Source organism: Octodon degus, unplaced genomic scaffold (assembly GCF_000260255.1).
Source record: "Octodon degus isolate 3935 unplaced genomic scaffold, OctDeg1.0 scaffold00006, whole genome shotgun sequence".
NCBI lineage: Eukaryota > Metazoa > Chordata > Mammalia > Rodentia > Octodontidae > Octodon > Octodon degus.
This window is the reverse complement of record NW_004524582.1, coordinates 30,107,928-30,121,355: the sequence shown is the minus strand read 5'-3', so window position 1 is coordinate 30,121,355 and position 13,428 is coordinate 30,107,928. Positions and strand designations below refer to the sequence as shown.

Here is a 13,428-nt window from a genome sequence, read left to right as displayed (position 1 = left end):
AAAAAAAAAAGAAAATTAACTCCTGTTCCCATCCAAAACAGTCAATGAGACAAATCCCTTTTTTATAGATGAGGACACTGGGGCTGGGGAAAGCTGGGATTTGCCTGAGGTCACACAGTTGAGAGGCTCAGCTGCCAGCCTGGGATCAGGACGGGACTTCACCCCCCCTGCCACGTATGTTGCTTTTGAAAGGAACGTGGACACACGTACTAACTGCACTTTGCAGTTCTGTGCAGCATTTAGTTTCTTCCACAGGGGGCCCCAGCACACAGAGGCCCGGGAACAGGTGCCAAGCGAGGGTTCTGTGTGGTGGACTGACCAATAATAGCGCATGGGACCTGCGCCCACTCGGGGCTCCTGGGCAGTCCTCCTCACCCCTCCTGCAGCTGGTGGGGGCCCTGCAGGCCCCTGTGCCTTCTGGGAAGCAGGGTGGGGGCTCTGCAGAGCCCTGTGTGGGCCTGGGTCTGCCGCTCACACGCGCTGCAACTGCCTCTATGAACTGAGAGCATCACAGGGCCTGCAGGGGTTCTAGTTGCCAGTCTGTGGTGCCCCTGGGCAGCAAAGTCCCTTGGCCGCTGCCGCTCCCAGCCTCAGGACCTACAGGATGGGGAAGGTGACATCCTGCTGCCCAGGATGGAAACGCGGGGTAAACTCCTGGGCACACCCTCACCTTGAGGGGTTTTGGGCAGCCCTGCTGGGCAGAAGGAACCCACACCTGCATGATGCCCAGGGGCAACCAAGGCAGGCACACACTCTATGCCCCCCAATCTGACCTACAGGGTCAGAGGGTGGTGCAGGACCTGCCCCTACCCCCAGGGTAACCCCCACAGGACCCGCGCCCTGGATAATCTCTGGTTTACCCCTCTGTGTGACAAGGTCAGACTGTTTCATAAACATACACAGTTGCGCTGAGGGCAGGTGCCCAGCTGTCCCATCCGAGGGTCTCGGCAGAGGCCTCAAGGACCCCTTGTGCTCGGGGAGGCGCTGCCTGGGTCTGCTCCTTGGCAGTGGGCAGCAACTACGTGAACACTGGTTCTGCCCTCTTATAACCCAAATGCACGTGTTTCGTTCACATGACCCAAGCATGTGGCCACCAGGGGACAGGAAAGGCGCCTTCAAACCAACGAGGACAGGTGCAGTCTGTAAGAGCTCTTTATGTCTGTGGCTTCAGGACCCGGCCCTCCACTCTGTGGCGCCCTGGCTGAGCTCTCCTGAGCCCTGGGAGGGAAGCCTAGAGCCATTTCCCGAGTCCAGCGGGGCTCGAGGAAGCCTCCTGCCCTCACCCGCCACCTGAGGGGCGGGACCGCCGTGAGACAAGCTGGGGCCCGGGAACACATGGGTCCCCCTGGTTAGGCCTGGATCCCAGGACAGGGTGCACGCAGCTGTGCAGGCCCTGAGTCAGGTCCACAGCTGCCAGGCTCAGCAGTAACCAAATAAATAAGAAACGCCACGGTGAGGCTACACAAACATGCATCTGGTTCTTCAGGAAACAAACCCTATGCAGAGGTAATTAAAGGCCAACAGTGTGTGTGAGGTAGGGGAGGGGAAGGGAGAGTCCATCTGTAAAGTGCTTGTGGGGACAGGGTCTTGCTGGTCTGTCCTGGCACCCCAGCGTTCCTGAGGAAGGTGGTGGTTGTGGGTGAAGACTGCATGCAACTTCCAGGGTGCTCAGAATTCCAAGGGACAGAGCAAAGTGACCGCCACCCCTGCAGTAGGGGCCGGGCAGCCTACACACAAGCAAAAGTTCCCCAGGCCCTGGTCTGCACAAGGGGGCACACAGCACACTCAGCCGGGTGGCCGTGGTGGGGGCGGGGCTCATGCAGCGGACAGAAAGGGGAAAAAGAAGAAGTCGAAGGCGAATTTGAGGGCCCCGTGCACGCTGCTGCGCCAGTCGTGCTCGACCTTCACGTGGCGCTGGGCTGGCGACAGCTGAGCCATGCAGTTGAGGCAGCTGATGGCCTTGAGCTCGAAGACTGGCCACTTGCTGCCCAGGCGGCCCTCGAGGATGGTGCTGAACTCGATGACGCTGCCGTGGCGCAGGTTGAGCAGCACGGCCTTGAACTCACTGCTGGCCCGCAGCACAATGTCCTTGGTGATGTCGTCCTCCTCATGGGCGCGGCTGCCGTTGCTGAAGGGCATGCCCACCGTGATCTCGAACTTGTAGCGGTCGAACCTCTTGATGTGACACGGGTGCTTGGCCAGCAGCTTGAGGCGGCACAGCTCCTCCTCGGCCGTGGACGTGTTGCCGGGGTTGCAGGCTGGGTAGGCCTCACCGTAGAGGCAGCGCAGCCAGTCGCCGATGAAGAAGGGGAGCATGTTGATGGCCGACTCGGCGCTGTTGTCGATCTCTGTCACCCGCACATACTTGAAGCGGCCTGTCCAGGTGACCCGGTGGCCCTCCAGGTGGCTGCACAGGATCTGGGTGCGCGCCATGTTGGTCTCTTTCCAGGCCCGTGGCCCGCACAGGTGGCCATACTGCTGCCAGGTCAGCGTGGAGTTGTAGACTTTCATGCCCTCTGAGCGGTACACGTAGAACCAGCAGAAGAGCACGATGGCCGAGAGCCACACCAGGATGAGCTTCACCATGGAGCTGCGCGTCAGCGACTTGACCATCTCCACCACGGAGAAGCTGGCCTTGGTCCACCAGCGCAGCAGCAGGGGCACGCTGCAGATCGCCATGGTGACCAGCATCTTGGTGAGGTCCAGGGCCACAAACCAGCGGGCGAACTGCACCACGCCCATGAGCGCCAGGCCTGCCACCAGGATGGGCAGAGCAAAGAGGAAGAGGAAGTAGCCGATGGAGGCACGGACCAGGCCCAGGCCGGTGGACTCAAGTAGGATGACCACGGTGAGCTCACACCACATGAAGCAGACCAGGTAGGGCACCAGGTAGCAGTAGGTGCCCTTGAAGTTCCGCAGCTGGGCCATGCGGAAGAACAAGTAGAGGAGGTAGACGTAGAGCACGCAGGGCAGGCTGGCGTTCAGGACCACAAAGTGGCCCACAGGCACGGTGAAGAAGGTCTGTCCGAGCGCCTTCAGGTACTGCCCGTCCAGTGGCAGGGTGGGCAGCAGGGACAGCAGCCCGGCGGCCACCTCAGTGACCAGGGCCCTCCTGGTGTAGGGCTCGGCGGAGCTGCTGAGGCTCATGTAGCTGGTGATGGTGAAGAAGGCGGCGATGATGGCCAGCTCCGAGCAGGGGATGCAGTCCTTGCTGGCCAGCGGGAAGGAGAAGATGACAAAGACAACGGAGAGCAGGAAGTGCACGTAGGGCTCCAGGTGGTTCCAGCCGAAGTTTACCTCAGCCTGGTCCACGTCCAGGTCGGGCTCAAAGCGCAGCAGCAGGTCGGTGAGGGTGCGGAAGTTCTCCCAGGCCTTGCTGTCCTGGAAGACCTTGAGGGTGCAGATGACCATGGACACGAATGACAGGTAGAAGACGACCAGTGGGATGCAGAAGGTGAAGAAGTCGATGGTGAGGTTGCTGATGATGAAGAAGAAGACGAGGGCGTTGATGTGGTGGGTGGGCACGATGGTGGATAGCCAGTGCATGCCCGCCTTGGACGCCACGTCGATCAGGTACTCCTTGATCTCCATGATGGCGTGCAGGGGGTACTTCACCACCTGCAGGGAGACGGATGTTGGAGCCCGCGGGCCCGGGGCCTCCTCTCACCCCTCGACACCGCCAGCCATGCTGGCCCTGTGCAGAGTGAGCGACCCGCTGCCAGTCCTGAGCCCCGGAGGTCCCTCCACCCTCTGCCCTCATCCACCTGGCCAGGCCTCCGCTGGCTGGAAGCTCCGTGAGGCGTGAGTGCGAAATCGGGTGACTTTTAAATAATAGACTGCAGCAGGAAAAGACACACGCCGATAACGCCTCTGCACAACACCCTCCTTGCTCTGGACACACTCATCCCTCGCTCTTGTCCCTTTTGGAAGAAGTTCTGGGGTCCTCTTGCGTAAGTGTCTTTAGGGGCAATGTGGTCGTTACCCTGATGTCCTGAATTGATTCAAAGAGTCCTGGCTTTGGGGAACAGCCAGAAGTCACGTGGTGCCACAGCCAACGAATAACGTGGGCGAGCAACGTGGTCATGCTTTTACAAGGTGCCTTCTGGGGTGTGGCAATGGGGAGCAACATTCAGTGTATTTATGATCACACTGTGAGACATGGAAAAGACTTCCAGGCCCACTCCTGTAAGGGGCGAGATGAGGGTGAGTGTGTGGGAAGCGGGGGTGAGGCCTTTGAAATGGGCTCACAGCAATGTGTCTTTTATGTGACGTGTAAATATTCAAAAAATGTAAACACGGACCACACTTTAATCGCTCGGTGTGAGGTCTGCACAGAACTTGCCCTCCACCCCCACCCACAGGCCCTGCCCAGCCGCTGCCTGCCAGGGCGACGGGGCTCAGCTGGCCTGTCTCCCCCTCGGAACCTGAACACCTGGAGGAAGCCACCGTCCCTCCTCGCCCTCTTCCCTGGGCCTTCACTTGCAAGGATAGAGCCCTGGGCTGCTTGTTTGGAAGCCAGACTACAGCACTCTCCCCACTGCATCAAGAATGCCACCCATTTCCAGGGGACAGTGACTGCTCCTGTACAAGGCCACAGCAGGCGCTGTGGTGTGGTGGGAGCAGACCCGAGGCCTGGAGTGGTTCTGACAGCTCCTAGTAGCTGCAGGACCTGTCTCCTAACAAAGGGTGGCTTCGGTTCAGGGGCCATGTGAGACCCCAAGAGCCTGCCGCTCACCCCGTCCATCGCCACATAAAGCATGCAGCACCCCACACTGTTCACAGAAGATGCTGCCCCTCACAGCTCATCCTACCTGGGGCCCCTCTCCCCAAGGGCCCCCAGTGGCCCAGCCTTTGTCACAGGCAAAGGGCACTGAAGGGCTATGGTGGCAGGTCAGGGGCCGTGGGGAGCCCCCATCCTGCAATCTGCAGGTCCCCAGGAGATACCCGTTCTGCTAGGGCACAGAGCGAGGGCCGGGGCAGTCACGCAGCATGGCGTGAGCGCAGGGCAGCGGCCTGGGACTGCTCGCTTAGGGTACTGCAGCACTGGTGTGAGCTCCGTGCAGAGAAACAAAACAGAGAGACGGAATACTCAGGGTGTAAGGAAGGCAGGGTGAAGCCCGCTCTGGGCAGGTGTGAGGGACCAGCTAGCCCCTCAGTGGCCAAGGAGCAGCACAGAGCACTGTGCCGCTCACCAGGAAGAGGAGGAACCAGAGCCTACTCAAGAGCCCTGAGGGACACGGGAGCCAAGAGCATCCTGCTCAGGCCTGTGGGACAACGTCTCCACACTGGGTTTTCTAGTGACATGATGTGAACCATGTGAGGGTCATCCTGAGTCACTCAGTCCCCTCTGAAGAGGGCCTTGTCTATTCTGGGACGTGTGTCCAGGCTGCTGGGTGTCTGGGGCACTCCTCGGGGGGGACAATGTCAGCTCATTGACAGTGCCTGTTATGTTCCGTCAATGAAGATGGACCCTGCACTGGGTCTCCCATCTGTCCCAAGAAGCCAGCAGAGGCCGGAGCAGTGTCCACCTGTGTTGGGGACACAGATGTCCCCTGCCTCTGGTTTGCAGACTTTCAGTGAAACCCTGAGGGGTCAGGGCCTGGATGGCTCCCGAGGAAGTACGGAGCCCTGTTGACTTCTTGGCAGAAAACCTGGTCTTCTTTCCCTAAAAAGGCCTCCCAACTCACAGCAGTGGCTCTGCTCCCATCTGGGGTGACACACACTGCCCAGACCACACCCTGGGAAGGACACCACAAAAGCTCACACTGGGACACCTGGCCCAGGAGCCTCCTGGCCCAGCGACCCTTCACCTCTGACCATCTGGTATTTGCCAGTAACCCAGTTTCCTTCTGCAGGTTGGGCAGGGAATCGGGCAACCCAAACAGCCCCTGTGCTGCCTGTAGCCTTGTCTGGGTGAGGAGGCCCAGCTTTTGGGGACCCTGGTGGCCCCAAGGACCAGAGACGGACACCCCCAATTCAGGTCTGTGAGGCCAGGTCTCACACAAGGGTTCAATGAGCTGCCCCAAGGCTATGCCATGTACCTGCACACCGGGCCCTGCTGGCTGCTTCGTCTGCCCGGTGCCGGCCACCAGCACTTCGCTTGTGGTAGCGACCTCCAGGAGCTGGCTCCTGGCCTATGCAGACAGTTTCTCTACACAGTGAAAACCAGGGAGCCTCACTCTGAGTCTAGCCTGCTGTCCTCACGGTGCTCTGTGCAGAAAGATGCTGGCGGACGGCAGTGGGCGTCCCCCAAGCACACTCGCCTGCCCCAGGGTTTCCGATCTGACTGTGAGAGGCAGCCTCCTGCAGACACATCCTCACATGGGCCACCCAAGGGCCGAGGGCACTACTCCGGGGTCTGTGACAGCACGGACCTTCCCACGACAGTGTCCCTGTCAGCACAAGGGGCGGGGACAGGCCGGCACTCACCCTCTGGCGCAGAGGCAGGTCCTCGGGGCCCTTCCCGGCCAGCTCGTCATCGTCATCCTGCAGGCAGAGGTTGGCAGGGATGATGCCCTTGGCGTACTTCTTGGTGATCTCCACGAAGTCGTCCAGCGCGATATAGTTCTTGGCTGGAGACCAGAGAAGATGGCTGGGGTCGACCAGAGCACAGGCCAGACGGGACAGGACATGGATGGGCAGGGGGATAGTGGCAAGGGGCAGCTCTGCGCATGTCAGCCTCTGCCCTGCTCTGCCAGCTGCCACGGCCCCAGGCTGCACCTGTGAGCCAATCCTCTGGCCTCCAGCCACCACCCAGAGACTTCCAGTGGGGTCCAGTGAGGCCCTACTGTGCACCTGCTACCTCTCCCTCCCACGGTACCCAGCGAGGCCCTACTGTGCACTTGCTGGTTCTCCATCCATCCAGATCCCTCAGGACCCACCGTGCGCCTGCTAACCCTCCACCCAGAAGGACCGGCTCAGGGTCTGCTGTGTGCCTGCTGGCCCCTCCATCCAGCCGTGCCAAGCACTGTTCCAGGGCCTGGCACCCTCAGGATGGTGAGCAGACCCCAGTGTGTACCTGTGCCCAGGGATCTCCATGTAGCGAGGGGCAGGTGGAGGCGGGGCCTGTGGTTGCAAGGTGCCATGTGCACATCAGCAGCCCCTGCACTGCTGTAAGGTTCATGAAGAACCCCCAGGGAGCCTCAGCTGTGAGCGCCTTTCCCAGCCCACCCTTCCTCATACTGGGTATAGTCCTCCTGCTCCTTGGGTGCTGTCACCTCTGGAACGTAGCCTGGGCCCTGTACTGCAGATGTGGTAGCCACGGAAGAGCACTGCCCGGGAGGGCAGGAATACACCTTCCAGCTCCCTAGCCCCATGTGCCCCTGAGGAGCCCCTGCTCAGCTCCCGCCCCAGCCCTCTAGCCCTCCCCAAGCGTCCACCCACTGGGGGCATCTCATCCTGCGCTCTCTGCTTGGGCCTCTGTCCGTGCGGGTCTCACTGCCCAGAGCACCTGCTCTCACTGTTGGTAGCATGAACTCTGCACCCAAGTGCGGCAGATGTGGCCTCCCCCTAGGCCTCTCTGTCCAGCAGGGATGGCCACACTGTTCTTAGTGGCCAGGGCCCAGGCCTTAGTACCCCAAACACGGACAGCCACAGGCCCTACACCAAGTGCAGGTGCCCCTGCCTGAGACCCACACGGTGGCGAGGCAGGCATGCAGGGACTGTGGGCACTCACACTCGCTGCTGACCAGGCGCTCCAGCATCCGCCGCTGCTTCTGCAGGAATTTGGGCACAGGGCCCGGCTGCGCGCCTCCATCTGCATGGGACAGAGACAGGACTGAACTCAGGGCTGCCCGTCTCCTGATGACTGGCAGTCCCCAACCTTGAGGGTCTCGAGGGGCCACCAGGGCCCGAGACCTGCACGCAGCCCATGAGCCTTGCAAGGCCACCCTGGCCCACACCCCGCCGCCTCCTCCGCTCTCCCCACAGGGACACAGCAGGGCTCTCACTGAACAGCAGCACCACCGTCAGACCCAGGAAGGAGGCACCCAGCACCGGGACCCCCAGCTCTGCGCTTAGCCTGGCCTGGCCTAGCGCAGGCTCCTCTGGCTCCGCCTGCCCGGCCCTGTCCCCACCACAGCCCGAGCACAGGACGCTGCTCACCATGCTCGTTGACCTGCCCGACGTTCTCCAGCAGCTCCGACACAGCCACCTGCTTCTTCTTCTTGGGGTTGAGCTTCCAGTACATGACTAGGGCAGCCTTGCGCACAGCGCGTTCCAGGTCGGTCTCGGAGGAGAGCTGCCTCACCTGCGGCTCGTTTTCGGAGGTGATGCCTATGGGGCAGAGGTGGCCGTGAGCTGGGCCCCGCTGCCTGGGCCACCCGGGAGAGCTTGGTCAGGTTGCTGCACCTGATGAATGGTGCGGGCACGTGACACAAAAGGACACCCCAGCCAGCTGGGAGTGCTGAGGCAGCAGGGTCGTAAGTCCAAGTCCACTCTTGGCAACTCAGAAAGACTGTCTCAAAATAAAACAAACTTTATTTATTTATTTTATTATTATTATTGTTTTTTTTTTTTGTGGAACCAGGGATTGAACTCAGGTCCTTGCACTTGCCAGGGAAGCGCTTATTCCACTGAGCCATCTCCCCGGCCCCTAAAACAAACTTTAAAGGGGGCTGTGGATGTAGCTAAGGACAAGGCTCTGGATCCAGTTTCCACACTGCACTTCATTATTGTATTTTCTATGCTTTATACGATAAATATAAAAAGCTTTTACAATCTAAAATATGCATCATTTTTTTAAAAACAAAACATCCACGACGCGCTTTTATCTCTCTCAGAGGTTGGGAACTCCAGGAAGCTCAGGGCTCTAGGGCCCGAGGGACCGTGTTTTCCTTGGGCAGGACAGGTGACAGCTGACCTGAGGCCTGGGTGCCCTGGCCTCAGCGCAGAACTGGCTGGGACCAACCCCTGCTGCAGACAGAGCCTGGCAGGGAGAGGGGCCCACTGGTCAGCGCCGGCAGACGCCAGCCCCATCACACTTGCCAGAAACAAGGTCTCCAGTGGCGAGGCCACTGCCCACTTCCCAGCAGCGCCGGGCTTCCGGCTGCTCACGTAGCAAAGCAGGGGGCAGGTGCCGCGCAGTCACACTCACCTCTCCTGTCAGCCAGGCACCGTCGCAGCAGCTTCACGGCCTCGCGCCGGCCCTGCTTGGCCGCCAGCAGCAGCCAGTCCACAGCCGTGCAGCTGTTGAGCTCCTCGTCGGCAGTATCTGCCAGCCGCAGGTAGTGCTTCCCCATCTGCAGGGCAGGACTGTCAGTGGCTGCTGGACCGCATCCCACACATCACTTGGGGGAGGCCCGCTCCTCACCCTGCTCTGTCCTTCACCCACACCAGGAAGAAGGTGGTGGAAACAGCTCCACTGGGGTCCCCTGGACACGGGGGCTATGGGTTGAGTTATGGAGCTCCTCCTTGAGCTGGTCCTGCCTCATGAAGCCCAGGGGCCACCATGCAGATGTGACCACCTCTCCAAGCAGCCAGGGGCACAGGGCATCGGGGCTGGAGAGGGACCAGCCAGCCACAGGCAGTACTGGCCCACAGTCTAAATGCTGCTTTTTATTTTTTGGTGGAACCGGGGATCGAACTTAGGCCCTTGTGCTTGCCAGGGAAGCACTTATTCCACTGAGCCATCTCCCCAGCCCTCTTTTTATTTTTTATAAAGTTTTACTGGAACATAACCAAGGCTACTCTTGTGTGTGCTGCTTGTTTTGTGTTCTATGGTAAGCTGGGCCAAACCTCAGAGTATTCACTGACTGGCCTAGCCCCATCCACTCATCCTCATCCTCTGGATGGGCAGAGTGAGGCCCAGGACACACAGGATGCACAGGGTCATGTGTACCGCCCAGCCCTGGCACAGTGGGCAGCAGCTGCAGGACCTCACAGCCCAACATGGCTGTGAGATCAGGACAACAGCTTCCATGGAGGCGGTCTTTGTCCTTGGGGAGAAGTGTGGAGCCTGTGTCCCCTGGATGGCCACTGTCATCTACTCCAATCAGGCATGGAGGGACAGGTCACTGCTTGGGACATGTCCACAGAGCCACTCTGGAATGATGAGTGCAGCTGGGGTGAGGGAAGAGGCAGCCAGGTCTAGGGGTCCCAGGTACGGGAAGGAAGCCCTTGGGCAGGCAGAGGTGTGGGGCACAAAGCGCTGCCCAGGGCTCCCTTCCTCGTTCCTCTGGGCTTTCAGGGTCCCCCCATGTAACAGAGGGCCAGACCTGGCACCTGCACACTGCTCCAGAGCACAAGGGTAGAATCAGCATGGGCCACAGGAATGCGGGGGGCATGCAGTGCCTGGAACAAGGTGACTCAGGCCCTGGTGGTGGCCATGCCAATGGGGCAGATCACCAGGGTTCTGCAGCCTTAATGTCATCCTCAATGCAGGACACTGTCCCACCTCCGGGGACATCCTGAGCCGTGCCTGACTGGGCACACAAGGACGGGGCAGCCCTGCCACACCTGAGGGCCCTCATATACAGCTAATGACACAGAGGACACGGAGACCAGACCAGCACTAAGGGGTGGCACACCGCCTGTCCCTAAGCATGGGCCCTTCCCTCAGCCAGGCCTGCTGTGTGTGGGCTATGTCCCAGGCCTCCCCTCCAGTCACCATGGTCCTCACCTCGGTCTGGGCCTTGGGGTCTCCGGCCTTGGCCTTCTCCAGGACCTCCTCAAAGGGGACATCCATGTCACCTTTCACAGACCCTGGAAGAAACAAGCAGAACTGTCACAGGGGGCTATTGCTCCCAGAGGAGCGGAGAGAGACATGGCAGAAGAAGGCTTCAGCTGGGGCTGATCCTCCCAGCAAAACCCAGGCTAGGTGCAATCCCGGCACTCAGGGTGCTGAGGAAGGAGGACTGCTGTAAGTTTGAGGCCGGACTGGGCTACAGAGTGAGTTCAAGGCCAAGCTCGACCAAGACTCTGTCTCAACAACCAAACCAAAACAACTCTGGCCAGGAGCACTGGGACAGGTGCTGACAGGGTGGGCGCTTCCTTCCGAGTCTGCACTGCCATCCGCCCTGGTCGACTGACCTCCAGCAGCTCTGAAGTGGATCTGCATCTCAACTCTGTCCCCTCCTCGGTTCAGGCCAGCTCTTGATGGGGCTGTAGTCTGGAAGCCTGTGACCCACAGAACAGAACTGGCCAACACAGAGCTCCTGAGTGCGTCACGGAGACAGCGGATGTTGAGGTCCCAGCTCGCGTGGACGTCATCACAGTGCCGTCCTCTGAAGGCAAGCTGCTCGGTCTGCGAGAGCTGCTGGAACCTGGGTCACTGCCTAGACGGACCCCACGCAGCATGAACCGTGTTTGTGGTTCTGTGGGTGTCTGCGTGAGCCCGCTCACGTGCCCACCAGTGCGTGGTCACACACTGCCTCTGGGTTCTGTCTCACAGGTGCACACTATCTCGCCTGCATCCTGTCTTTTCTTGGGGAAGCTATTCTTCCAGCAGAGGTCAGGTGAGTTTCCAGGCCAACGGTCTGAGCACCACATGTCCTGTGCTATGCTCTCCTGTCCCAAGTCACCCCAGTGTCCAAAGCATAAGGTGACTCCATCAATTTCCTGACAACGAGGATTACAATAGAATTTTTAAAAAACGTAACTGTTACTAGTCTCTTTGATTTAGGAAGCCAGTTCTTGCACCAGCTGGTTCACAGGCTGGTCTGCCCTGCCCATCTATGTCCCCCAGCTTCTGGCCTGGCACTGGAGGGGCAGCCAAGAGCCCTCACAGCTTCCACCTGTCCTCCAAATCCGAATGCATCCAAGGCGCAGCCCACCCTTGGCCTGGCTACCGAACAGCCAAGCTCAGCACCCTGGCTGCAGCATGGATTCTGCAGAAAAGAAGGTGGGTTCCATGGGGGTGCCCCATGCCACACAGGGAGCCCCAGTGGCTGTCCCAGCAACATGTCCTGTGCTAAACTCCCCAGACACAGCCGGCACCAAGCCAGTGACTTCTGCCCAGTTGCTGCAGCCTCACAGCTATGCTGAATTCTTCAGGGCTCCAACTGCAGGTCACATGTTCTTACCAGAGCACAGGGCTTTGTGCAGCCCCCGGATGCCACGCCACGGCTGTCCCTCAGGTGTTCACCCCTCACTTGTTCACCCTGGTGGTCCTGGCCTCTAGCATCCATCCTTGCGGCACGGGAAGGTGTGAAGGCCAGGCAGGGCCCTGTGTGTGGCTGGGCTCTTGTTCCAGGACCACTAAGGGCCCTGCCCAGAGACATGGGGTCAGCAAAGGAGTCTTCATACAGGATACCCAGGGCCATCCTGCTCAGGGCATGCCACCAGCCTCTGTGACACTGACTCTGGTCCCTGTGAGGGACACAGTGAGGAGGAGACCTGGGGCAGGAACAGAGGCAAATGGTCCTCCAGGTCCTGGCTGGGTGGTTGTCATCCACCTGGCCCTGTCGCTCTCCCACTACACTGATGGAGCCCTGGCCCAGGGCCAGCCTGAGCACCAGGAGCTCAGAGAACCGCCCTTGGGACAGCATGGGCACCACATCCTGTGTGCGTGGGTGCTGGGGCACCAAGAGGTTTCCTGGGGAGGTAACACTGGGAACTTGGAATATAAGCAGGAGGTTAAAGTAACCACCGCAAGGGCACAAGGCCAAGGCTCCCAAGGCCCTGGATGCTGTCTGCAGGAGGCTTGCCGGCCCCAGCTTGGGACAGGCCGAAGCCCGTGAGTCATCACTGTCATTCTGCGCCATGACTGGAACCCCCCAAGTCTCATCTCCGTGTTCCTGACCCCCAGGCCTGCTGACCTCTAGTCCCAAGTGCCCACCCTCCTACACCTGGTGCAGAGGAGCATACCCCCACTGCCAGCTCAGGGCACTGCCCGCAGGGCCCAGGGCCCAGCATTCTCCACGAGGCCTGGTCATCTCTGCTCCCTGACAAGGATACCCTTTCTAGCCTGACCCACACAGGTTCCCATGTGTCAGGAGATGGCCCCGGTCACACACAGGACATGAAGCACAGGTGGTAACCTATCCACTGCCTTCACTGAGAAAGGGACCACAGACCAGCCTAGTCCTGCTGCCCATGCACGACACAGGCAGGGGCCACCTCCTCTGGGCAGCCTTCTGGTGCCCAAGGAGTGCCTAGGTCCCCTGGGAGCCCTAGGAGCTACACCCCAAAGCCAGCACAGGTTTAGCCTTCAGGACACAGGGACTTGTCCAGGACTCCAGGAGGACAGGGCTGGGTCTTAGCCCCTATCAATGCCTACCACGGCTATGACCCAGGCCTGGCCTACCACAGCCATCACCCAGGCCTCTCCTACCACGGCCATCACCCAGGCCTGGCCTACCACGGCCATCACCTGGGCCTCTCCTACCACGGCCATCACCTGGGCCTGGCCTACCACGGCCATCACCTGGGCCTGGCCTACCACAGCCATCACCCAGGCCTCTCCTACCACGGCCATCACCCGGGCCTGGC

The 13,428-nt window shown here is 60.3% G+C and overlaps 1 protein-coding gene across 1 annotated transcript in view; it reads right to left on the bottom strand.

The window, feature by feature from the left end:
* Positions 1-1,453: 1,453 nt before the first annotated feature.
* Positions 1,454-13,428, bottom strand: part of Wfs1 (wolframin ER transmembrane glycoprotein) — a 21,591-nt gene continuing 9,616 nt past the window's right edge. The window contains exons 3-8 of the mRNA XM_004624582.2: positions 10,619-10,701; positions 9,095-9,239; positions 8,104-8,274; positions 7,676-7,756; positions 6,430-6,572; positions 1,454-3,618 (exon numbers count right to left, since the gene is read on the bottom strand). Of these exons, the coding sequence (XP_004624639.1) occupies positions 1,816-3,618; positions 6,430-6,572; positions 7,676-7,756; positions 8,104-8,274; positions 9,095-9,239; positions 10,619-10,701 (2,426 nt within the window). The 3' untranslated portion in view covers positions 1,454-1,815. The remainder of the gene's footprint in view (positions 3,619-6,429; positions 6,573-7,675; positions 7,757-8,103; positions 8,275-9,094; positions 9,240-10,618; positions 10,702-13,428) is intronic.